Source organism: Nylanderia fulva, unplaced genomic scaffold, assembly GCF_048542155.1.
Source record: "Nylanderia fulva isolate GAGA-0341 unplaced genomic scaffold, ASM4854215v1 Scaffold22, whole genome shotgun sequence".
Taxonomy (NCBI): Eukaryota; Metazoa; Arthropoda; class Insecta; order Hymenoptera; family Formicidae; genus Nylanderia; species Nylanderia fulva.
This window is the reverse complement of record NW_028190285.1, coordinates 5,926-33,673: the sequence shown is the minus strand read 5'-3', so window position 1 is coordinate 33,673 and position 27,748 is coordinate 5,926. Positions and strand designations below refer to the sequence as shown.

The 27,748-nt window shown below is 32.4% G+C and overlaps 1 protein-coding gene across 3 annotated transcripts; it reads right to left on the bottom strand.

Moving 5' to 3' along the window:
• Positions 1-78: 78 nt before the first annotated feature.
• Rtnl1 (reticulon) lies at positions 79-27,163 on the bottom strand. 3 transcript variants are annotated; one of them, XM_029303925.2, is made up of 6 exons: positions 25,476-27,163; positions 9,231-9,266; positions 3,454-3,661; positions 2,705-2,913; positions 2,518-2,623; positions 79-2,265 (listed from the first exon to the last, which is right to left on the bottom strand). In XM_029303925.2, exons 1-6 carry the CDS (start codon positions 26,626-26,628, stop codon positions 2,211-2,213), a joined length of 1,767 nt encoding a protein of 588 aa, XP_029159758.1. In that variant the 5' UTR covers positions 26,629-27,163; the 3' UTR covers positions 79-2,210. The 3 variants fall into 3 exon arrangements, with proteins under 3 accessions (XP_029159758.1, XP_029159761.1, XP_029159760.1); XM_029303928.2 differs by lacking the exons at positions 9,231-9,266; positions 25,476-27,163 and adding an exon at positions 8,342-8,618; XM_029303927.2 differs by lacking the exons at positions 9,231-9,266; positions 25,476-27,163 and adding an exon at positions 5,368-5,707.
• Positions 27,164-27,748: the final 585 nt, after the last annotated feature.

Below are 27,748 nucleotides of genomic sequence, written 5' to 3'. Positions count from 1 at the left end.
TTTTTTAATACTAAGTACCATTTATAATACTATTTCGATGACGCATAAAAAACATTGAATGATCAAGATTCAAAGATATATGGAATTTAATCTCGTCTTTAATGTTCCTTCTTCTTACATTGCATCTTTTTTGCATTTTACGCTTTAACAGCTGTTGCATAAGTCCTCTGATTCTTGTCACAACTATGTTAACGTTATTAACTCTCAATCATAGATATATTATATATTTTTTAAATCATCTATAAGTTTTATAATTTAAGTTGAAAATTTTCGCTATATAACATAATTAATATTTAACTCACCAAAAAACTTTAGACAAGAAATAATTTTAAACACGACGACTTCAACTAATCTTTTTCGCAAATCAGTTTCAAACAAACAACTACAAAAATACTCTCCTTTTCTTTGTACATTTGTATAAAATTTATCACGTAATGAGTATTAAATAATATTAGAGCATATATGAAATATTTTAAAAATAAATCCAAAAATCACTGGGAAAAAATATCTCAAGGAAATGAATTATTTATGAGATAAGTATGAAAAAAGAGCATTTTTTTTTTTATCTTATTTATAATATCATTTATTTATAAATTAATCGTGCAGATGCAGATGCAATAATGAAAACGACAAGAAGCAATACGCGTATTACAATTCACATTCTTAACATTTTGCCATCGGTCCCGATAAAAACACATGTTTTCTCGATAACTATAGATAGATATTATGATATAATATAAAGTTGCATCTTCATCGTTCACCGTACAATGTATTCCGTATCTCGTTATTCGTTTAGGATCATTATATTTGATGATGACAGTCCTTTTCTTTCATATATATTATCTATATATATATAAATATATATATATATATATATATATACACGCGTGTTTGTACACATACGCACGGATACGCACGCGAGTAAAAGAGTACAATACGTTATACATATGCACGCACGTGTGTACATAACGGTGTAATTACAATTAATGATGCAATAGCAATAATATTATGCAAACGTCAACGTCATTGAGAGACAGATACAATATATACGTTTCTGCATAATTTAACTCGTCATTTAACCCCTGTTCGATTCTCTCAAACGCAACAACAACTTAAAACATCGAGAAGATGGGGAGATCGCTGCAAATCGGACAATTATTTAAGATCTATCGTCGAGAGATAAACGATTTCGTTTATACGTCCAACACATCCCGTTCGATCCATCATCTGCTCCTCCTCTGTCCGTTAAAGTGTTTCTTTAAAGTATCACGATCCTTCGGATCCACCCCAGAATTTCTCACTATATATTTTATCGTGTCACGCATTCAAATGATTACTTTCGTGACATCCGGTTCGCGAACAATGATCCAAGCTAATCGAATACGATGCTCCGAAGACGGGACTATGATAAATCACGTGGAGCTTTGCTACTCAGTCTCTCTTACGCATTCATAAACGCATTCGTTCTCTCGCTCGTATTTTTTTTCACTCTTCTCATTTTTGCGAAGAGAAACAAAGGACATCATTACATAGTTAAAAACACGAAGTTTATGATATAATCGTTAAAACATATTTGACGAAGTATACGACGAAAAAGAAGGGAAGGTTGAGGAGGAGGGCTGATCCAAAACACAGCCCTACGTACATTGCACTGTTACAACTAGCTAAAAATATGCCATTATCTTTTATCGCAAGAATGAACGATTAATTAATTACTAAGTGTTACTTATTTCTTTCTCTCCCTCTCTCTCATACATGTACACACACACGTACATACGCACGCACACGCACACACACACACACACGTACACATACATTCACTCTTTCTTTCGCGGTGTTTATTTCCTCGATAAGGATTGCTCTCGTGATCAGAATGTCAGTGCGCGCGCGCGACCACTTGGCTTTGCCGATCGTGTTTGTGCCTTGGAAAAGTACAATTATATTTATTTTCTCCGAAATTATACGACGGCGAAGCTCGCGACGATAATTGTCGCACGTGTTAATTAATTATCCCCTCACCAGCGAGACTACTGGGCCCGTTATATGATGTGTGAGACTTCTTCCAGTCGCAAATTGTCCTGCTCGCACGCGCTCTCAAACTTCTTCTCTCTCACTCTTTTTTTTACGTTTCTTTCGTTCGTTTCTAATTTTTATCCTTTCTATCCCGGTTGTCCCGGCTGTCCGCTGGACTATCATCACACGACTCTTCCTTATTCTTCCTTCGTCGGCTCGGCCTTCTTACCGAGAGGGATAGCCGCCTTCACTCTGAAACAACCGAGTAATCGATTTTTGTCTGAAGTCATGGCCACGAAAAATAATGCATTTTTCGCAATTCAACGATTTTATTGAATAATAATAATTTTTAACATTCATGTAATAAATATTTCACAATAACGTAAGAATCAATTTCAGCAGTTCATACATCTTTTGAACTTCTATATATTAAATAAAAAATAATAAAAATCTTATTGCATCACTTTTTCGCTTCTCAGAAAATGAAAGAAACTTTCAACTCACTTAGCGGTGATTTCGTTGATCTTCGCCTGGACTAAAGCCAGATTCTGATCGATCTGCTCCTGATTCGTTTCGTAAACCTTAGGCAGCGTGAAAAGAGCGACCACGCCTGAAACGAATAAACAAATCCGTTGAATTGACCATTCCACGTTCGAGAGATGTTGTAAAAAGATGGAAGACGAAAGTATACCGATTATGATGAGAGTCATGCCATTGAACCAAGAACCAACGTAGGTGAGACACCATAGTAAAACGCCAAATTTGAGAGAATCTACAAAGTCTTCGACGAGGAACAGTCTGCGCAATTCGCTAACGGCAGCATTAGCATGTGCGACTGCAACATCCGCGACTTCATGCACTTTCTCAGCAGGCACTGCCAAGTCTAGATCAAGGATATCCCTGCGACCCAAATGATAGGTTTTGATTAGAAGCAAAATTTGAAGTTGCCACGAAACAAAATTAAATGTTCCAGTTCTCGAATTTTGAACTTCATTTAAATTAACATTATTATTTTATCTACACTTACTTTATTAATTATTACTAAACGCGTTATATTAAATGCGTTACTAAATCTGTAATTCATTTTAATAATGTCCAATCAAATTTTTCTAAATCCGTAATATTGTTATCCGTCAACATTTTATTACTTTAACAAAGATCTTTAAAAAGTTATTTGTATAATATTAAAGATATATCGAAATGTATTATACAAATTCTCTTTGAACAAAAAAATCGTATACTTTGGTTTGAGATAATACTATAAGCTAGCAGAGGAACATCAAATGCAATCCTGAAGTAATTTGGTGATAAGAGCAGTAATAATCCGAGTAATCAGATTTAATTCCCGATGTGATCACTCACGATGTGTAGAACTTTTTCTCTCTCGAATCTGCAATGGAATGATTAAATAGTGTTTCACAAAATTAACTGTAGACTTACTTGAATGGATGACCATCCGAAGTCTTCTGGACTGCCTGAAGAACGGTTTTGTAAATACGGAAAAGAACGGTTCCGCTAAGGACGAGAAGCGACAGATAAGCGAGCACACTAATCAGACTGAAATAGGCCAATGATAGGAGCACGCCTAGTATCGTGCCGAATACAATCCCTGATTTTTTGGGATCGCGCCAATATATCAGAGCCGCCACTGCAAACAGAAACAAATTCTTTTAAGAAACTTTAGTTAAGAAAAGAAAAAAGAGAAAATCTTCAATTCTTACTTCGCTAATATAGGTTCTCTATAACGATGTCTAGCTGCTAATTTTAAATTTTAACATTGCTGACAAATTAATGATTTGCATTAATGTGGCAAACATGAGGCTGAATTAACTTTACAATTCAAATTATCAATAAGATTATCTATCTCTTTCACATGATTCACACACAATTAGATGATTTTTCTGTTCAATTTAATAGTAATTAGCTTTATTTATGTAACACATTTACACAACTAATTATGTTATTATAATTCCTTCAAGCAATTTTAAAGAAACTTATAGAAATATAATGCAAAATTCAATGCTGAGATCTCGAATACAGATCCGCATATTCTTTAAAAAATATTAATAATTTGACAATTTTTATTTTTAAAAAATCATATATACATATAAGATATCTCTTTCACAGATAATTTTTTATTAATCATTAATCCTTTCAAACCTTGCGCACTCTGTCTTTGAATGTATATCTGTTAATACGTATATTGAACAATATTTTCGTAAAAAGATATATGATGTAATAACAAATTATAATGCTGAGTACAGCTATGTGATATCACATATACTTTATTGTTCGTTTTTGTAAAAGGCTGATTTAGCTTTTAAGTAATGATTATTAATTAATAAGTAATTTCTTATTCATGTGTGTGATCAATTTTCATTGAAGGCATTCAACATATTTATGAGTCTCTTATGTTAATGAACAATAAATAATATCATATTTGATTTTATAATGCTATCAAATAATATGTATTTTTTTTCTCGTAAAATTTCCGCAATATAAAATTCTAATTTAAAAAACGTTATCAAAAAGATACATTGTGCAAAAATATAATCGATATGCAAATGTTTTAAAAAGTGTGCAATATGTTTGCTTTGCGGTTTAACAGAAGCATCAAATACATCCGTTATGAACAAGATAACTTTTGATAAGAAACATTCATATTCTGAATAGTGAAAAGTTTAATTTAATTATTATAAATGCTATTAGCAAAAATTGTTATACATCAACATATATAAAATAATCATATAGTTTCATTTAAGAAAGATAACTTTTAAAAAATATTTTTTTACAGCGGATATTTTGAATATTAATTAATTCGACAGATTAAGTAAAGAATCTATTAAATATAGAATTATTTAAAACATATTAATAAAATGTTTACTTGTTCATAACAATACATTATATATATAAATATTTAGATAATTAATTGTTACAATAATAAATAAAAAATTGAATATATTTATCACACAAAAAGACAGTAAAAATATTACATAAAAAAGACAGTAAACTTTATATAGAATGTGGTGGAGCAGGAATGTTTCTTATTATAAAACTTACTACAATACATTTTTTAAAAGACCTATTGTTTCGCGATATTATCTGCTGAATAATTAACACTAATTCTTTTAAATTGAATTCTAAATAATAATTGCTGAGATGCTGAATTTCTCGTGGAACTATAATGTTAAATCTAGCTACATAGAATGAAATTTTTATTAAACGATCGTGGCACATTGTAAAGGAGGACCACGTGTTACATTCCCAACCATATGGTCTCGGACCGACGCGATCGCCAACATACCAAACCAGTTCTGGTCGAGCTGTGAGGAAGCGTAGGGACGCGGAACTTACCGGGACCACGCTCTGGAAGAACTTCCTCCAGATGCCTCCTCTGAACGTTCCTTCGTACCATTTTGATAATTTGCAACGAAAGCCCTTGCTCGTTAAAAAGAGCCCTCCCGAGAATATTCGCACGGCCAGTAGTCACATGCACAACTGTTCCAGCAACGATTCATGATTTGGCTATGTGCGAGAGAAGAGGTTCATTGATAGCCTCAGAGAAGAAGGGGAAAAAAGGCAGAAGGGGAGAAAAATAGAAAGAAGGGGAAAGGTGGAGCAGTGGCGTAACTAGAGATTCTTTTGCACGAAGTTTATCCGAAATTGTAGAGATAGAACGTATCTGTACGCAATCAAACGAAATATTTTACTTAGATTGGAAATATTTGATATGTGACACTAGTCCTTGTGTTATCAAGAATAACACACAATTAAATATTACAATTTATGATCTGAGATGTAACATGAAATATGGTCCCGAAAAGAACAGATGCAATAGAATTAGGTGTTATTAGGTGAATAATATGTTTTGTCTTATTATTATTTATTTATCGATAATTTACTATCAAATTTTATTTTATAATGAATCATGCAAGTTTTAATCTTTTTCCCGTATTACATTTCCTATGTATGTATATCCTATATTGTATTAATAACAATATTTATATATGTATTAAATATTTTTTTCATATTTATGATTTAATTTTTAAATTCTACAATTTTTATATTTATTTTTTTAATTTCTAAAAATTGCAGTAATTTTGAAACTGCTCTATGCGAAAAGAAAAGCTAGATTTTTTACGTGAAAAAAAAAAGCGAGGAAGCCACCAGGGACAATTGATTGCACCATAATCAGATCAGAACGCGGAAATAACGGAATGATACTGTCGCACTGCAGACTTTCATAGAGCGGGCCCCACTCTTACAAAACCGTCTTCGCAATTTTCGAGATCCGCCACACTTACCTTGATCACTCCAAGCCAAGCATTATATCTCGACATAATACTGTTCGGTTCATATTTTGATATCAAATCGATTCATACGCGATTATTCGCGAAACCGCGACATAATTACTTCCTCGTATGCGTGCAGCATTGAAAGTCTACCTTATCAAGATTTTATATCAGTTGGAATCTCTATAATTTGTATAACCTCAATTAGAGGACAGCAATAGCTTAACGATTTTTATAGCTAGACCATAGTTATGTATAACTACGGACGACCGTGATAAGAAATAAAGCGCACTCGCTCTGTATTCTCGTGACCGTCGTACTCGCTTATGGTGCAAAATTATGCATTACCAGCCGACGCGACGTCATATATGGCACCGCTTTATCGATTTGTACGTGCGAGTGGTTTCCCCCTCGAATTTATCTGTACTGTGCGTCATCCAACGGAAAGAAAAAGACGGGGCTAAGCTGCCATTTTTTAACGGCTACGGCTGTTCTCATCAATTAAATCAAATCCATAATCGATTACTTAAAGAACTTCTACTCTCAAACTATTAATTTAGATAACAAGTATAAATATAGACGTTGAATCATCATTGTGAAATATAAAGCGATTTGAAATGAACTCAACGAGGTATTGAATATATGATTTTACGGCAGTCATCGAAAATTGTAATAACAAGAACAAAAAATATTAGCTCTAAAATTATTTTCTATAAAACAAACATTATTTTTGTGTAACATTTCCATTCTCTTTAATTATATATTAATAATATATTATTCTTTTGTATAACAAACTAATTTTGAATTGTTTTTTAAAAATCTGATTTAGTTTTCTTTAATTTATTCAAAATTTTTAAACAATAAAAAAAAATTCTAGTGTGTGCATACGTGATTTTTCGAAAAAATTTGCTATTTTATTCTGTTATTAATATAATTTCATCTAAAAATAAATTTTATCTAAAAATATATATAATTAAGTTATGTGTGTCTGAGTAATATTTTGGTGACGTAATACTTATTCGTTGGAGTCTATCCAATTTACTTACATGCATATATTAACGCGTACTTAAGGCATTCAAATGATGAATAATGCAAAGGAAAAAAATGCAAAAAAGACAGATATAATATAGTTGTACGTAATGTCTATTATAGCCTCTGGACTTAGTTAGTCATTAGTTTATGCGTGAATAATAAAGTAAAAACCACTGTCGCTCGGTACCGCGCTGCAAAAATATACTCGTAAAATATCGAATAGAAATACAACACATAAAAAAGCCTGTCCACTTGAGATAAATGTTTGCAAATCTTGTCGCAAGTTGCATATCTGCGAGATTTGTTACCTTTGAATTTTCTCTTTTCTTTTTAACGTACTTTCACAATTCTCTTTTCCTGAACGATTATGCGAGGAAAGTTGAAGAGAATAAGCTCGTCGCATTCTCTTTTAGAACATCACGATGCTACAAGTGAAATATCAACGAAATATTTTACCGGCGATTTCTGAGCTCTATCTATAATTGGATACTTCTCAGGGTCGTAACACTGATCTAGCCTATTAATCCTAAACTTACAATGCCAGATAATTGTTTCTTTATGCCAATTGCTGATGAGCAGATTCTTGTCAAAGTATCTCATCGAAGCACCGATAGAATTAGACCAAAAATATACGTAACGTAACAAATTGTCTCTAAAAAGCACAGGTATTCCCATATTATTTATCCGACACTTTACGGAACAGAATATACTTTCGATCGTTTCCACGACAATAAAATAAAAAATAAGGAGAATGTGACGCACAATTTGCACTCATCTGTTTTAACCGCGTTCTTTTTTTTCAATTAATCTCGTTTCTTGCAATTTATTATATTTAAATTTTGTCTCGATGATATTGTTATTCTTTCTTGCTTATACATTTCACCTTCATATTTATTACTATATCGAGCCCGGGTTCTCTTCTTATGCTTCCGCACGTAGCCTCGATACCAGCGCGACACACATGTGCTAAATTATCATCGCTCTCGCGAATCATCGTTACTCACATTCCTCCTTCGTAATAGCCATTTTCCCTACGAACATCCGGCTGCACTCTATCCGGCTTTTATTCAGACGAAAAGACGCGACTGTCGTATCCGATCGATCCGATTAGACAAGAGTGCGATCACTCCAGGAAACCGATAAGGAAAGAACCGAGAACCGACGACTTTCGGTTTCGACGACTTCGCATCAAGGGAACTGCTGTCGGCTCGAAAACCCTGAGACGAGGATCTTCGGAAAACTGGCACTGGACCAACGCGAGAGGCTGGCTGGACGTTATATTTAGTAACGTCCGAGAATGGCGGACAACGGACGGGCAGAAGTGCCGCCGATGCGAAATTGTCGTGTTTTGTGCCGGACCAATTATTATTATTGCACCCTGAATCTCGCGCGTCCTTTCGGAGAACGCTCGACTCTTTATTTATGAGTGACCTTTTATCGCGATAAACACTACACTCGGCTAAGGGAGAATTGTTTATGCCACGATCGTAGAAAAACAAAAATTAGCTGAGCTAATTTGGAATATTTTTCTTTCCACTTGATATGTTCGCTCGATCACTGAAATCCGTTGTAATATTTTTAATAATTTTTTTTTGCAAGAACTTCATAAAATCGAGTTATCTTGATTTAAGTGGAATGTTGGAAATGTGCCCATTATACGTGAATTCAAAAAAAGAAGATTAAGTAGATGTTACTTTAATAATATTGCTTGTGCCACGAATTGAGAAATATGATAAGGCTATGAAAATTTTTTATATTTGATAAATTTATTTGATGAATTATATATAACATATATGACTGCAAAACATTTCTCATTAATACAATCGGTGATATATATTATTATAGTACAAACAAGTATAAAAGAAACAATATTCTCTTCCTCTACTTTCTTACCTTTCGGATTCAGTCTTTCAGGATTAAACCATGCATCTGAAAATAATAAAGTACATATTAGTATTAAATTTTTATAATACACAGAATGTAAATTCTTATAAATTTAACTAACAACTGAAACACTTTGAGGTGCAAAACCTATTAAATAACAGAATTACAATTTTGGAGTAAAACCTTTATTCTATTTCAAACTACAAAATAAACATTTACAAATTCTTTACAAATTTTTAAATATATTTTAATTTATTTGTTAATTAACATATTCTTTTACTCTTTACTCTGATAATAACAAGTAAAAGAGTGATAAAAAAAGATTCATAATTTGCAAAATAGAAAAAAATATTTCGCTAATTTTGAGTCGAATAAAAAATGCTTAGAAACAATTATCTGGTAATTTTTTTTATTTTGACGTTTATAAAAAATGTTCTAAATCCTAGAATTATCGAATCGCTTGGTAAACTGTGTCGATTCACTAATATTATAATCTTGTACATCATTTTTTCATTTCCTAAAACCGAAAATCGCTTCTAAGAGTTGATATTTCAATCTATCTAATATTCATTAGCATTTTTTATTCGATTTGATGAATAATATATTGTCTGTGAATCATTTTCTTATCTAACACTCTTTATAATCTTGTTTTAGAACGGTAATCTTAAAATAATTAATTCAAGTCACGATTTTAAATAAAGCAGGAATAAAAAAATGTGTACGACGAGAATGATTTACTGCACGCTTTTAGAAAAGACAGTATTAATGTTCTAAATTCTGATGATAAATTAAGCATACTATACGGATGTTTAGTATGGATGCAAAGAAAATCATATCTTTCTCCGCAAAAACGTCCAAGAATCGTGTAAATTATTGTTCAGTGAAATAATTTTCCAATTTCACTGCGAAAGAGAAATCGTTTATAGCGTGACATGTGTTTAAGAAATAAAGGATTGAACGAAATCGAGAAATCGAGAATCGTATAAGATATCATAGCTATCTCACACGATGTTTCTTTTTGAGTTTATTTTTCAGATTGAGCTTCTATTAATAACCATGTAATAAATCGATAATTAGTTGCGTCGTTCTAAAGGCTATCGGAATTGCAGCGACTCGAAAAGAATAAATACTGTTCATTTATCAAATATTGCACTCCTGAAACATTTTAAAATTGAATTTCATATAGTCATTAAATTATATACGTATAAAATATCTCTTAATATTCTGTTCAATTATTTATTTTCCATCGCATCGTTATTTATCGCAAATTTGTGACATTATATTTAAAAAGAAAAAGTCTATAGAGATACATTAATATTAAACATACGAACTCCTCATCTAACGAGCCGTGTAAAACTATTCTTCTCATTTGACGCCATAAAGGAACAAATAAACAAGACAAGTACACGAGATAGAAAGCAGTTAAAGAGAGAAGTCAATATCCTTTCATTTAACACGTAGCGGCGCGCTCGGTGTCTAAAGCACACACAAATGTATGTCTCTTTATCATTCATATATGTATCTTTTTCCTTGCTCAAATAATTTCATGCAATTCACAGAATGTGCAATTTTAAATATGCGCTTTTTAAACACACCCAATTTTTGCTCGTTAATAACTGTAACTTAAAAATATTTTACAAGAAATCAATACTTGAGAAATCTGCTCCTACATTTCATATATTAAAAGTAATAATCACGAAATATATCTTATCGCAGATTACGTGGAAGGAAATATACTTAATATCGGTAAAAGAATTTGTCACCCTAGTCGGTGCAAGTTTATGGTCCATATAGACTTCCCTTAATCAACAGATTAGAGAAAAGGAGGGGATACCCTATTATCTATATTATTCAAAGCATTAGTGCGATAAGTGAGCAGAAAGGTATAACATGAAATATATCTATCCTGTCAAAAATGTCAGCACAGATTGCATCAACGTTGGACGTTTCGATATTATACAATACATATACCGCGTGAGAAATAATTACGCGCCGGTGACTTACAGATACGCGCACGAAGAGTCAACTAAGGCAATCGATCGTATATTGTATATACTGCGCAATATGACTCCTGTCGCCTTGAAATTTGATATATTCAGGCTCTATGCTTTTGACTTTGGTCGAACAAATCGCCTCTTCGCAGTCGATGAATCGACCGTGCTGCAAGTTATATCGCGATACAAATTTAAAAACTTATTATTCATGGCAATAAGCGTTTGTAAAAGTTACCTTCTGCTTCTACTGGTTCTAGGATATATCGCGATGCCACATTGATGCATTTAACAATAAATTGTATTGTGCGTTGTATTGAATACTTTAGCAAAGAGCGTGACATACTTTCTCTATTCCATCCATTTCATTTTTCAAATTTTTTAAAATCAAGATATACACAATTTAATTAAATCAAATTAATAGACTTTATTTTTATAGAAATATTACAGGAAATCAATACAAATAACGGTGAATATAATGAGAAAAAGGCGAGATTTTTTATACAAAATATTAATATATTTTTTTCTTAAAGGAAAAAAGAATATCAATCAATGTGTTTTCTTTGTAGCTGTCTATTAACATTTTCCTTGTAAGAGATGATATAAATATTACAAAAAGATAACATTAAAAAGTAACAGATAAAATTATCGTTATTATGTCATTCAAAATAACTCATTTTACCTCGATAATAAAAATAACGATAATTCAGTTATGCAAGAAATGTACTCTTAGCAACCAATTGCGAGTGTCATACTTTGGAGATGATATTTCTACAGGATAAAGTTCGAGAGTCAGTTGTACCGTCAGTCACGGTTGGATCGCGTGGCGTTATGTAATCCAAGGTCGCGATAATTGTTCCAGGTTGCAACAAAAATTATGATACATAGTGCAACGTGCTGCGAAAGCACAATTTCACCGATTCACGAAATAAACGTGTATTATAAAAGTCAATTAAGGTTCTTTATCATTATTAACATTATTAGTCGTTTATAAAATGACAAAAATTTTATTAAAAAGCTATTAAATATTACTAAATTATTAAAAGCTTATTAAAATATACAATTCTTTGCAGTTAATCTTGTAAAACAAAATTTCGAAAAGTTTCTAAACAAAATGCTTATAAGGTCCATTTAAAAAACGTCAATAATACATTCTGTCAATGAACAGATGTCATGTCATATTTAAGTAAGCCTTTTAAACGCTCTAAACTGTGTAATATTTATCTCGTTGTTAATTGCATCAAACGTGCATCGATGTATGGAAGAAAAGAAACTAATAGAAAAAATTAATTATTCCTTTCTTGTCACAGTGAATCTCAGAGTTCTTTTTCAGCAAAAATAACGACGATCATCGTGTATCTAAGTATTGACATATTTTTTACAAGTACTCCATCTACGATGATGAGAACTATACGAGCGAGCTTCGTAGACAAGGTTTAATATAAACGCGGATGAGACAGATGTTTGACGTAAATGTTACTTGCAGGTAGTCGACTGATCGATAACCCAGTTTCGATCGGCGATTCCTCGATACCGAGTAAAGTGGCATCTGCGCAGAACGAAGCCTGGGTCACCGACATGGAAGCGTCGACGAAAATTAATTGAGATCGCCCGAAATCCAATTTCGGCGTTTTCGGTATCGAAAACGCAATATTGCGTTAAAACAAAAAAACCTTTGGTACCATTGACATTTGCTCCGAAACGCTCGAGTAGAACAAATAATTAATCTTTGATTCACGCGCGCCAATTATCCGTCCGTTTCGATCGAGTAACCCGTCTAACGAGGGGGCACGTTTCATTCAAAGTGTCAAATGTGCGTGTGGAGATAGAAACGAGGGGAACGATTCCGATCCTCGGACAGAGCCTGGAGTTGCGAAGTGTCAGAGCGAAGGGGGTGCGTCGAGAAAGAGAGAGAGAGAGAGAAAAAAACCTACGGGGGTTCAGAATATTCCAGAAGCACGGGTTGGCGCCGGCGCCGGGTCGCTTGCAGACCTGGTTGCCCTCGTTGACGTTCTTAGCAGGGCACGCGTCCGAGTCCGCCATCCTTGCACGCACTTTTTCGGAGTCCTCGCGCGACGCGCACTTTTCCCTTCGCCGAGCACTGTTCGCCGAGCGTGTGTCCCGTCAGAACGGAATGTCCTCTCCTCTGCGTGCCTGGTGAACGCTCGCGGGAGTAATGGCGTACGCGCGCGCGCACGCCGAATGACGCACTTCGACGACGACGACGACGGCGATAACAGTGGTAACGGACAGATAAGGGTACCGAGAAGGTTTGCCCTTCTCGAGAACGAGAGCGGATTCGCGCGAGAACGTGAGTTCGATGCTGGTTTACACGTCTGTCAGTCTATCTCGGGACTGTAGAGAGAGAGTGAGAGACCTGCGGAGAACGCAGCGTAGCTTCGTACACAGCGAGATGAGGACTGAGGCTTGTTATCGACCCACTGGAGGTCTCTCGTGCCACCTCCCCGCCGAGAACCCTCCCCCTCCTACCCTCTAGGCTCATCGCCATATTGCTCGGAACCTCGTACCTAGAAGACTACATGAGGTAGCCTTTGTAGCGGCTACTAAAGACCGACTCTCCCGGAGAACGTATTTAATGGTACCTGAAGAAAGATTTTTTTCTACGGACAAAATCTGGTAGATTTTTTTTCAAATGATCAAATCATTCAAATCATAGGTTTTACGATAAAAATATCGATAAAAAAAAAGGAGTTTTTTTCACTTTTTTTGGGGCTCATTTTTAATATAATATTTGTCATATATGCTATATATCCGATGCTATATTTTATAGAATGTCTTAATTATCTTCGAGCATTTCTAATATGAAATGGTCCCCCCAGTCACCCAATGATTCATCTCCTCATAGTCTTTGTAAGTAGTATAAACATATTAAGACGTCAGACACTGTCAGATACGTCAAAGAAAAATTATTTTAATCATTTGTACAAATGTCTCGTTTAGGCTCGCTTGAAAGAATTTTGACATATTTCGCAATAAAAAAAATTAAAGATTATACACAATAGAGGAAAGAATTTTTGTGTACAAATTTTGGAGTAATTTGTCATTTTTCTAAGAATAAATATAACTTTGCATACCAAAGTGTATTTCATGATTGTTGCTTAAAAATATTAATTTCGGCCACTTTATACATTTCTTAATGCGAAAAACGATATTGCATTTAACGATTGCTGACTTAATTTTAATGATAATTTTTATTATACCTAATCCGATTTGAAATTATATAAATAGGTAATTTATTTGATCTTTATATCCTCTAAATATAAATATAAAAAATTTTTTTATTATATCCGTTTACGCTACAAATGCAGCGAAATCGGAGTACGTCAAGCTCCTTCCGATTTGTTCGCACATGTTTACTATAGGATGTGTATACATCGGAGGAACAGGCGTGTCATGCATTCGTTGCACTCGGAAGTGTTGCATAGCGGTCGTTTGCACATTAACAACGCTTACACGAGGTATCTGTCCGTGACGTTTTGCATTACAGACTCCACTAATAAAGAAAAAGAGAGAGTCTACGTTACATTATATACTATAATATTACGAGAAAAACTGTTACGGTTGAATATTTCTTTCAAGCAAACCGAGGTATTTAGCTCCAAATATGATTCATCAATATTATAGACCTTTAATACTGAACAGCTAATGTATACAATAATATGCGCCGTCTCTCAATCATTGAAAGCCAACTAAGAGGAATGGCATTTCCGTATAAAGTCATTACGTCAGTCTATTCTTACGCACAATTATTTAAAAAATGTAATATTCTATAAATTAATAATTATATAAAAAAGTAAACAAATAATAAAATGATTAAACAGTTTTATATCAAAAGAAGAAGGAACAAGGAGAACAAATTTTTAGAAATTTTATATAATAAATGGATCGTTTAATTTTTTTATTAAGCAATATGCGTTGAACAACTTTAATTGAATTAAATGTGTTACTCGAAAAATCAATTAACAATTGCACCTGATGTTGATTACGTGACACGTAAGGAACATCGCACAAGTCTTGCGCAATCAAACGTCTGACCGCAAACAGATCATCACTCTGCAAAGACATTATACTTCATACAACTTTTTAGTTGTACGTAAATATGATCGATCATAAAAATTTGTCATTATTTTTTTAAAGTGGATATGAAATCGAGGTATATTATTTCTCATATTAAATTAATAGCTTATAAAAAAGCTCTCGTTAAGTATGTTTCATTGTTTTAAATATATTTAGAATTTTTACGTTTTATTTTTAAGTTCTCTAGAACAAAGTCTAAATCCTTCTATTTATTTAGCTATATCTATCCCTATTATCAACAAATGCAATGTCAGTTGGGAATTTCGAAAGTGGAAGAAACGAGACGCCATAAATAAATGATCGGAGGGTTGTGTATAGGCAAGATAGGGTGACACGCAACGAGGTTCCGTAGATGAGGCGCCCACGCAAGATTAGAACGGACCCCTTCCTTACAGTTATAATTCTGTTGCGCGTGCGTGCGTGTTAAAAATTCTCAATTGCAATACAACCTGTGCAACTTGTGCGAAGTTTATTTTCGCGTCGCAATATTATTAATCCAGCACAAAAATTACGACATAATAAATGGTGATCAAATCATGCACAATATAGCTTTTCTTTTTTCTTTCGTAAAAGATTTTTTTAATTTAATTTGTTACTAAAATTATCAAATAAATAATTATTATTATTATTATAATCTTTTGTATCTGAAATATTTATTAGGTATATTTAAAAAATATTTTAGTCATACAAGATTATTTAAAATTATTTAAAATAATTAAAACAATAAGAATTCTTTGAAGAACGTGAAAAAATAAAAAAAACTTGTGTTTTTCTAAATCTGAAATAAAAAGAAATCAGAAAAATCAGAAATTAAAATCAGAAAAATATAATTTATCGAATCATTTAATGAAATAACATTTATATAGGATATTATATTGCTGTGAGTTTCTCGCATAATAATTTAAACATTATTTTCTGAATTAGAAATACAGCACAATCTGAAAATAGAACAATTTTAAAAATTAATAATAAAATAAAAAGAAATATATTTATACATTTTCAATATTTTTCAATTTTTTTAACTGTGCTAATTTTAAATTTGAGCAAGCACAACTATTCTTAACGAAATGGCTAAAACAACAAAATCAGGAAAACAAAAAAGCATTCTCTGTATTCTGTCTATTACTCAATAATAATGCACTTTCGTCCGACAAAAAGGTGCCAAAATTTCGGCAATCTCTGGCAACAACGCTACGTTGTTCGAAACATCGCCAAAATTCGGCAATCTACCTGAATAATAATTTTTGGCTATTTCAACAAAGTCACAACGCCCACCTGCTTGTCTGAGTGATAAAAATAAAACCTCTACACATTGGATATACATGAAGTATGTAATCAATGACTAGCAAAATGTAGAATATCTGGTATTAATGCATTTTTAGTTTCAATACATTTCTTATTATTGATTAATAAGATTTTGTAAAATAAATTCAGAGAGATCGGGACGAAAACAGAACTGTCATAACTTCGTAATTTAATGTTCCGTTTTTGTATTCGAGATAAAAAATTCGTCAATTTAAAAATAATAAAAAATTACTAATTCTATCTTTTAGTGAATAAATAAATCGCAATCAAATTTTTATGATTAATGGAAAAATTTGGAATGATTTTGAGAATATAATGTTTTAAATGTCACAAAAAGAAAAGGCAAAAAAATAGATAGATTTTTCAAATAAATGATGCCATATCATAACTTATTGTCAAGATTACATTATCATTGAAATAATTACATAAAGATGAAGTCCCGATTATACAAACAATACTTTAAGCTAAAAATAAAAAATTGATCAAATTTTGATAAAAATAATAATATTTGTATATAGTTAAAAATCATATAAAGACTACTAACTCCATCTTGTAACGTCCGCGTTAAGTAAACATTAGTAAGCTATAATGCCAAGTATTGATAAAATAGAATATTTTTTAATATATTTTTTAGAAACCTTCAAATTATAATAACATCTCTATTTTTTTATAACACATAAAATATTTTCAACTGTCTTAATTTAAACTTAATTTAAACATTAATATAACATATATTATAATAACATAGAAAATTGATATTTTATTAATATTATTACTATTATTGAATTATATTTATGTAATAATATTTACAAAAAAATATTTAATTATTTATTGCTATATTATGTCGCAAAAAATAAATATTGGAAAACTGTTATTTTTAAACTCTATACAATTTAAGTATCAAGAAAAAATAAAATAACAAAATATTAATTGTAAAAAAAATATATCTAAAAATAGATCTGTATAAAAAAATATATCTAAAAATAGATCTGTATAAAAAAATATATCTTATATATTAAATGAGAAACATTTGTTTTTGCAAAACTATTCACATTAGCAAGTTTGTTGAAAATGAAAAACCTGATTCATTCAATTTTATGTTCAAATTTTTGCGTGAAAAATTATCTCTTTTTTTCGTTAGACATCATTTAGCAGTATCGTATCAATCAATTTTTCAAAATAATTAAAAAAATTAGAATATTTTATCTATAAAATTAATTTTAGACAATCTTTAAATGCGACGCAATGCAGAACCGACGTAATACATACATGGATTACAAGCATGTACGCGATACCGCAAAATACAGAGAAACAGTTGCAGCGATCAATACCTACGTTCTACGACTCACAACCATTTCGAATGCTTCGATATTTTCGATTTCGATTGATAGATTCGACAGATACAAGAAACAACTATTCGAATAAGAATATCATGGGACTTCAATCGCGTTCTTAAGAAGGCTATCAATCAACAAAGATATCATCAATCAGATATCAATAATCACATCAACAAAGGAAAAATCTCATGAATCTTTTTTTTGGATTGTACGTAAAACTAAATCTATCTTTTCGTTTTATTATGTATTGTACATTCGATGAATACAAATTGTTGAAATAATGATGCCCTTTTCAAGATTTGAAAATCAACAAATAATTATAAATCTTGATAAACTGTTGTACTATCTACTTTCTGGAACGATACAGGAGAATAAATGTAGATTATTTTTTCTTTTTATAAAATATGTACATTAACTAATGTAAAATATTAAAAAAGAAAATTTTCGAAATTTATGTCCTACTATATATGTATATTATTTTTACTATTGAATAAATAATAAAAATAAAAAATTTATTTTGATATATAGTACAAAGAAAATATATTCACAAAATCTCTCGCTGATGTTAAAAAAATTCAATATACATATATGATAGCTGCACTTGAACAGAAATAATACCTACTCATGCACAATTAATCACATATTATGTGCGTGAACATATAATCTTGCACTCATGCTCTAAACGTTATTTATCTATTTGTTATAAAATATCAAATATTTCTACTTTAGAGATAAATTTGATCGAAACATAAATACTACTAACATGCGTACGATTAACAAATCGTCAAATAATAATGGTATCGCGTTAAAAATTAAAGCCTTTTATCGCGCATTATGACATACAACACACAGCAATTATAGAGAGAGATAATACTTATCCAAAATATTAGGCAATAATATTTCTGCGGAATAAACATTTTTACTCATATATTTGTTAACGAATATCTGTATTCTGTATGCATCGAATGTTATATATATATATATATATTGCCTAATATTTTGGATAAGTATTATCTCTTTATATAATTGCTGTGTGTTGTATGTCATAACGCGCGATAAAAAGCTTTAATTATTAACGCGATACAATTATTATTTGACGATTATATTATAAAATCGAGAAATAAATAGACACACGATTACGCGCAAATTTCACTAAACAGTTTGAGGCCATAAAATATATAATTAATGAGTTGATTTTATGAGCTCAGTTTTTTTCTGTTATTCTTGACGCACGCGGTAAGAATTTACAATTCGATGACCTGTACGGTCTTGACTCTCGATTAAAGCAATGTCGCAATGAAATCCAATCAATTGTTCTCGTTTTCTCCACGAGCTATTATATCTGTTTGTTTTTGTCCTTTAGCCGCATTATAAAAATTAACTCTCTTCGAATGTTACAAACAAAATATATGAATAAGTTTAATTTGATTTTGAAAATATATTATTATATTAATGAATTAATTAATATAAAATAAAACTATATATTATATAAATTAACCCAACAAGAAGAAAATTTATCATTATATTTATTTGATATTATATATATTCACACGCGGATTCTGGTTATTGGTCCTTTTAACATTTTAATTTTTACTGACGTAAACGTGCACGCACGCAAATATGTACATAATTTGGAAATGTAAGAATTTAGCGGACGAACTTTCCATAACAAAAAAAAATTGGGTCAATAACACGATCTCTGTAAGAGCTTTGGTCTAAGATACCCGAAAACAAATTATAAAATCCAACCTACGCAATTCGTGAAATACATATGAATGATAGCAGTGATAATTGTTGAAGATAAAGAAGGATACGTGTGTCGTAACTTAGTTACGAAATCACAAATATGCTTTTCAAGTACAAGTACAGTGATGTGGCTCAGACTATAACCAGTCTTTACTCGACTACGATTCAACACGTCGGTCATATTGACACGCATTTTATCGTGACTTCGTGAAGCTTTGTGTTCTGTTATTTTCAAGGAAAAAAGTCAAGGAGGTTTCAACATATAAATCGACTTGAAGATCAATAAACGATCAAATTCTAAGCTGAGATAAATACGGGATTAAGAAGGTAAGAACTTCCAATGCGTATTATGTGTCAGACACATAAGTAGATGCAGAAAAATTAATTTTCAATCTAAAATCATTTAAGCAAATAATATGTTGAACGTGAGAAAAAATATTTTCTGAATGTAGATAATTTATTTTTGTTTAAAATTTTTTTATATTTTTTTAGATAATCGATGTAATTTTTTCCTACACAATTACTATAATTTAAATTATAGCTTTTATATTTGAGACACTAATTTACAAGAAAATTATTTGTGCAAATAACTTATATGTATAACTTTCATTATCATATATATATTACTATATCATTATCAGAAAAAACTAATAATTTGAAAATTTTGCTTAATATTCTGTTACTAAAATTTTGTTAGTTTAATCTAAAAAATCGACAAAGGAGTGTTTTTCTAATTCAATTAGAATGAAAAATATTATAATTTTTAAGTAAAAGTGTTTTATGATTTTTAAAATACAAAATTAATTGCAAAATAAATTATAGCACAAAAGTCTGCGCGAGGCGCAAAGGATTAATTTTAATTACATTTACAATTTAAAAATAAAAATTATTATGCACAAATAAATTTTCCCAAATATATCTGTTTTTATATTCACAAAATTTATTAAGATTAACATTATAGGGGGGAAGACAAGTAAAAATTTTTTTTTAATGAATTTGTCCTATGTAAAAATATAAAAGAGATTATCTCTCTAATATTTACAAGAAATGTTCTCAAAATGCTAATCACGTTTTTCGTGTAATAAAACTGCGAACATTTTCAAAAAAATTTCTGGATTTCTTTGAATGTCTTGACAGACAACTAAGATTTCTGAAATACATCATCTATCTTAATGTGAAGAACACTAAGTTCTTAGGATTATATCACCACATGGTGATATAATCCTGTACAATTTATTTTACATGGTAAGAAAAAAGTCTAACGAATTCAAATCGAAAGGTCAAGATGACAAAGCAAATTAATAAAATAATATTATAAAGTATATGTCAAAAGTAGAGGACGTATAAAATATTCTGGTAAACAAAAACTGAAAAATAAAAACATAAGTATGTAAAATAATTCTTTCGCGTTTTTTATCGCGTACGATAAGTAGAAGCAAGCTAATCCCCCTTCCCACAATTATTTAAATAAAAAGAATGCATTTATTTCATAGATTGTAAACTTAGAGTTTGATTTATATTGTTTTATTCTAATCTACAATACTTGAAAGAGTTTTATGAAATAGCATCCGCGACAAATATACAGAAAATATTTACAAATTATAATATATTATATATCTCTTTACACTTTACACTGTAGATTGTGTGTTTAATAATTTTTTCTTCAAGTATTTTTTAAAATTTTATTTTCTCGACTATATTTCTTGAATCTCTTAAGGTCAAAAGTTTACTATACAGATTGTTCCAGAATTATTAATACTGTAATAAAATAAAAATAAAAGAAAATAAAATAAAGAATAAATGCGACATAATATGATTTATGATATTATCTTTTTGTATAATAAATACAAAATTGATGAAATTAATATAAAGCTGGCATATTCTTGTCATGAAATTTATAAATAATTAAGAACTTTGACTTTATCTTTACTAATTATATAATTCCTGATTGTTTAAACAAATAGTTTTTGCTCTTGAATAAAAAAATGCCTCAAATGAACTGAGATGCTAAGTGAGCGAACGTTTTATTTCATTTTACGAAAATTTCTGTATAATTTTCCATAGAACTTTAAGAAATACTAGATTTATACAGATTTACATAAAACGGTTGTTTAAAAGCAAAAATTTTAATTAAAATATAATATAGCGATGAGAGTAAATGTATGATTATAGACATATCAAGACGAAAAACTGATACTGTCAAAAACATCATTCTTTTTAAATAATTTCCGTGTAATTTTATAATTATTTATATATTTTATCACAAACCTTAATAAAAAGAAAATAGAATTGAAAATTTTTTAAACGGTTTATGTCAGAGAGAAAGCTATATCTACGCACATCTACGGTGAGATGCTGACCGATTTTAAACAGTTCCGTGTCTATTTATGCATTTTCTCTCTTAATTATTTATGAGTTTTCTCATTAAATGATCTATCAGTTTTATGTTTTATATGGTCGGAATACAAAGAAGTAATCACATTTTGCATAGAGAATTTAAAAATTAATTGAGATATTGCACGAAATAAAAATAAATTATAAATTTATTATATAATAAACAAGACATCTTATTTATTTTTATTTATTCTATTTCACAAACAAACGATTGCACTTATTTTTATAAGAATAATTTTAAAAATTTTTTTAGCAGAAAATCAAGATTTCTTCAAATATTTATATACATTTCAAAAATAAATATAAAATGCCTATGTGTTGTGATTCTACAAAGTATTTTGATTTTATTATATTCTGGAACAGTCTGGTACGTTTTCGCAATCCAATCTACCGTTCTCTAAAAAGAAAAGAGAAGAATACACGTTCACGTGGCGTGATGCATGTATAAAAATACTTTGCCGAGCCAATGAAATATAGATTTGTATTTGTAGAAGTGTATGCGTAATAGCACTAATACATAATAGTCGATGACGAATACGTTCGTTAGTTAAGAAAGCGGATATGACTGATAAATTTCCATCACTGATAAAATTCTCACAAATATATATATATATATATGAATAATATGAATACGAAATGTCTTTTTTAATTACTAGTTTTTTCGATTAATTTCAAAACAATTTTTATGTAGCAAAAATCTTAGAAAAATTTATTGCATGCAATTTCAATTTTTTGTTTTTTCGCATTTTATATTTTTTCTGTAATTAAAATTTATGTAATTAAAAGCTATATATTTTTTTAAACCGATTAAAATATAAAAAGATTATAATCTTATGTACATTATCATCGATCTTTTCAAATATATTAGCTTGTTTAATAACGATGACTTATTTTCTATCATCAATTACTCAAAGATTATAAATATCTTGATGTTGCATTAAAAAAAGTTGATTTTAGATCGATTGTAAAAAATCTATATATACAAAAATATCCTACAATATATGGATATCCTTAACATACTTGATCATTATATTTTTGCAAGTAAATTCCAAATAATTCTCAAGTATTATAGATTAGAATAAAGTAGGACATTATAAAAAATTGATGTAGAATATGACTAATACTAAATATGCTTTTTTTTATATTTATTAAATAAATAATTCTTAAAAGTGACTAAAACTCGAAAATTCTTTTCCTAAGAAGATCTGCCTTAATTTTTCTATAGAAAATTCTATCGCGTATAAGAAATGAAAATCCGTAAATGTTTTCGTGGATATATATATACGCGTAAAATGACGCGTTTACGCCGTATGTTTTTTTAAATTTTCATAGGACACGCAATATAAAGGTACGCAGAACCGAAAGGTGTCTCCCACAGATCGATATAACGCATGGCGGAAGGTGATTTTAACCCATGATGTCATACAGAAGCCATACAGAATGATACGATTATCGGTTAACAAGACAATATTGTGCAATAATATCACGACCTCATAATCTAAAATTATACTGGTATATAGAATACCTATATTAAACTGTTGGTATACAGAAAATTCCTCGAGAGAAAATTGACGTTTTAATCTCTCTAAAGGGGAGTTAATTTATTATTATCATATGTGAATGCGAGCTGCAGTCATGATGAAAAAAAATATGAATAAAATAATAAAATGTTTTCCTACTTATGACGCATAAATTGGTCGCGACTTATTTTCACCGATCGGACACGTCGATTACATCTGAATTAATTGCTTCGTAACTAGATATACGAAGTTATTGCTTTTGTCAACAGTTTTCTACGCGTTTCTCGCGGATTCCATTATTCCTTGGTGGTTAAGTAGAGCGTAGCATTATGTAGGGAAAAAATATATGCAGGTTACTGCTATTTTTATAAGAATCGCGCATAGAACGAAAGATAGGTGAGCAAGTATCACGTCAATGGCATGCTGTAACCAAGCGGAAGCGCTTCCAAGCATGGTCGAGTTTGTGCATCGCCACTAAATTAATTAGCATTTTCTTGTCAGAACTCTTTCGTGAATATTAAATACCATATGGCAATCATGCGAAAGCATATTCAGATATTCGTGCTATATAATAATTTACTTCTATTGATATATCGTCAAATTTCACGTATTTTTCAAATTGTTGCTTGACGCGAAAACTTTTCCTATTTTTGCAATAATATTTTTGAGACCGTGTTAATCAAAGTTTTCTTAGAATCGATTAACTCTAAAAAATATTTATAAGGATAAGGATTCATAAGGATTCATTATAAAATCAGATAAGAATTAGCATATTAATTAATTAATATCCCAAACAAGTTTAATATGAATATATTAGCCTTAATACTTGATATTTAAATATAATCACTGGCTGGGAAAATGTTTGTTTTAATTTGTCATTTTCTGATTTCAAATCTTTAAATTGCTTCACTTCTTTCTTCATTTCCTTTCCCGTTTCATTTCCTCTCATTTATATTCTATTTATTCTATACTCTCTTTTATTCAATACATATCACACCTACATTTCATTATTGTAAGAATTAATTTATTCAACTGTAATTTATTAGACACTTCAATTTTTCAATTTCAGCAAATTCAGTAACAATTTATTCTACTTCTATTCTAGCGTATAAATGGTATAATTTACGCGCTATTATAATTGTAAATTACTTGTAATAAATGTGTTGTATAATAGGATCAAAAAAGATTAATTACTGAAAAGTAGAAAGATTAAAAACTACTTTGCTTTCAGTTTTTACAATATGTTTGAAATCTTATTGATTGAAAAAAAATTTATAATGTGCAGACAAAAATTCAAAGATTACATAATTAGTGAAGAGAATTGCATCATAAATTTAAAATATTATATATCAAATAAAAAATGAAATGATGTGATTCTTTAACAGAAATATGAAAAAAATTACATTATTTTATATCTTTAATAAAATCTCTAATTGTAAGTATTGTGTATTAGAGAAAAATAATTTTTAAATATTTTGAGTTTCTTAACTCAAGATGCACTTCAACAAAAATTAAGAAATAAGATATGCAATTTAAATATATTTCATTCGTGTATTTCATATATGTTATAAAATATATTAGGTACCTATATATTTTGTTTCTATATTAGGTAGGCAATCAATTGCACAAATGGATGCAATATATTACAGATCTCGTATTTGAATATTTAATTTTTTCCTTTTTGTCAATCAAATATTTCGAGTACAATAAGACTCCTAAAAAAATCCCAAAAAGTTTCTATAGAGAAAAGAACCAAAGAAAACAATCTCTCAGCCAGTAATGACCTCATCGTCACAGCCTTGCGTCTACAAATTCCCGAGCATGTATCCTTGAGTATAAAAAAAGATGAGCTCTCGCACTCACCTAATCCCATGTCTCGGAAAATCTCCTTCGGGGCGATCTCGATCTCCTGCTTCTTGTTGTCGAGCGGACGACGAGGTTTGAACTCGGGTTCCTTAGGTCTCGGCACTTCGCGCCGTTTGACACCGATGCTCTCGTGCTCCGAATCGGCGGCGATTCGCGGTTGCGGCTGCGGCTGCGGAGCTGACGGCTTGCTGACAGCCTCCGTGATCAGGAAGTCGTTCGACATCTCGTACTTGTCCTGCCGCGCACTAGGTGTATCCTCGAACTCAGCCTCCTTCGGCAAGGGCGGCAGTGGCTTCGTGGGTGGCTCGAGATCCTTTCCCGCCTGTTCGCGCTTCACGTCCGTCTTCTCCACGACGTTCCACGAGTCGTCGTCCATAATGTTCCTGGCGAGGTTCTCCTTGACGGACGGCGGATCGTCGTCCCCGAGGAAGTCCAACACCGGGGACCTCTCCGCCGTAGGCAGCACGGACGATCTGACGTCTCCTCCTCGAAGCGGTTCCTCCTCGAAGTCGATCGCTTCGTCCTGTCGATGCGTCCACTTGCCTTGATCGATCCCCAGATTCAGGATGTCCTCGCGTTCCTCGAAGGGCTGGCTCTCGCTCTCGCTTTTCGTCGTCGACGAGAACAGGAGGTCGTCAGCTGTCGCGGTCGAGCTCGGTAACAACGGCACCTGAAGCCCCAGCTTCTTGCTATCCTCGTCCTCGTCCTCGTTGTCGTTGTCGTGGTCGTCGTCGTCGTCGTCATCCCGAAATTGATGCGCGGGAGGCGGATAGGTCCTCTCGGTCTCGACGAACGCCATGCTGGCGAATTTGGGATCGACCGGGTCCAGCGGCCGCTGGAAGATGTCCGACGACTGCGCCATGGCCTCGCACTTGTCAAAATCCGCGGAAGGCGGCGGCGTCGCGGGCACGGGCTTCGTCTCAACGTCGACGAGCGCGCTCGGTAGGACCGGGTCCGATCCCTGGAAGGAGTCGCCGATGTGCAGGAGATCGTCGACACGTGGCGCGTCGATCAGTCGTAGCGGCTGCTGCTGATGGTGATAATGATCCGAACGATCGTCCGGGGAACCGTCGTGGCCGAGATGCTCGAAATCGTCGACGGAATCGTGATCCCTCTTGAGATCGTCACTCTGGATCCGTTCCGGGTCCATCCTCGGACGCGATCGCTGTTGGGATCCGCTGGGCGCGTTCGACAAACTCCGATCACTCGATGACTCACTCACCGACCGAGCTCGGGGCTCTGGCTGATTAAAAGGCTTATTCTCACGGGATCCCCCTGGCACACCAACAACGCTTGCTTGTGCGCGGAATGTTTGCGCGACGCTCCCTACGCACTCATAAAAGCCAGGTACGAGGAGAGAGCGGTACTACTCCCACCTGCCGTCGTCTTCTGTCGTTGCTCGCCGTCGCGGGTACCTCAGTGGGGCACATCCGACGTCCTTGCTGTCCTGACCGCGTCCTCGTTTCGTCGAGAGATTCGCGGGAGATGACTCGTCCCGGAAGTGACGAGTCGAGGCCTCGACTTGGCAAACAATCCGCTCCTCGTCCACCGGACGATGACAACGAGTATATGGAATTGGACGAATTGGGAAGACTCGCACTACGGGTGTTGCCCTCGAAGCGCGGCGCCAAGTAAAGCCGAGTTTGTAACATTCGGTTACGACGGCTCGGGTGGATTCAGCGAGCCGCGCTCTCGCTCCCCATCGAAGGCGAAGGGTCTGTCGCCCTCTCCGGCTGACGCGGACCAATCCTGTAGCCGTTACCGTCCCCACTCAGTTAGTTCGAGCTGCTTGAAGTAAGCCGTCTTTGTCTCCGATTGTTACCGGTCGTGTCTGTTGTGTCAGCCGGCCGGCTGTCCGCTCGTCAGCTGATCGGTGCGATTGTATCGATATAGACTTCGAGGCGCGAAACTTATATGATAGGTGCTGTTTCCCGAACTGGTGCACGAGAATCTTTCATCTTTCGAATTGGCGCAGCTAATGTAGAGAAGAGGGGAGAATTGGAAGAGAGGAATTGGTATATAAATTTATGGATGAGATTATTCTCTTATTAATTACCAGTTTATGGTTTGATGGATAAATCATTCATTCTTGTCATCCTGAAATTGAAATTGAAAGAAGACTTCTTGGCACGTTTTTGCTCCGTGATTTTGGAGTCGGGGCGGAAAGTGGGATGGTGATTCTGCAAAATCGAAGAATGACTTCATGATTTATTTTCTGATCGTTCTATAAATTTATATCAGATCATGATCTAAATTTAAATTTCTCTTTC

Bases quoted from the DNA above. Each gene is read 5' to 3' on its own strand.
- Rtnl1 (XM_029303925.2), bottom strand. From the start codon at position 26,628: ATGGACCCGGAACGGATCCAGAGTGACGATCTCAAGAGGGATCACGAT. The intron at 9,267-25,475 runs GTGAGTGCGAGA...TATTATTTTCAG, and splicing joins TTTCCGAGACATGGGATTAG to ATGCATGGTTTAATCCTGAA. The intron at 2,266-2,517 runs GTGAGTTGAAAG...CGGTTGTTTCAG, and splicing joins ATCAACGAAATCACCGCTAA to AGTGAAGGCGGCTATCCCTC.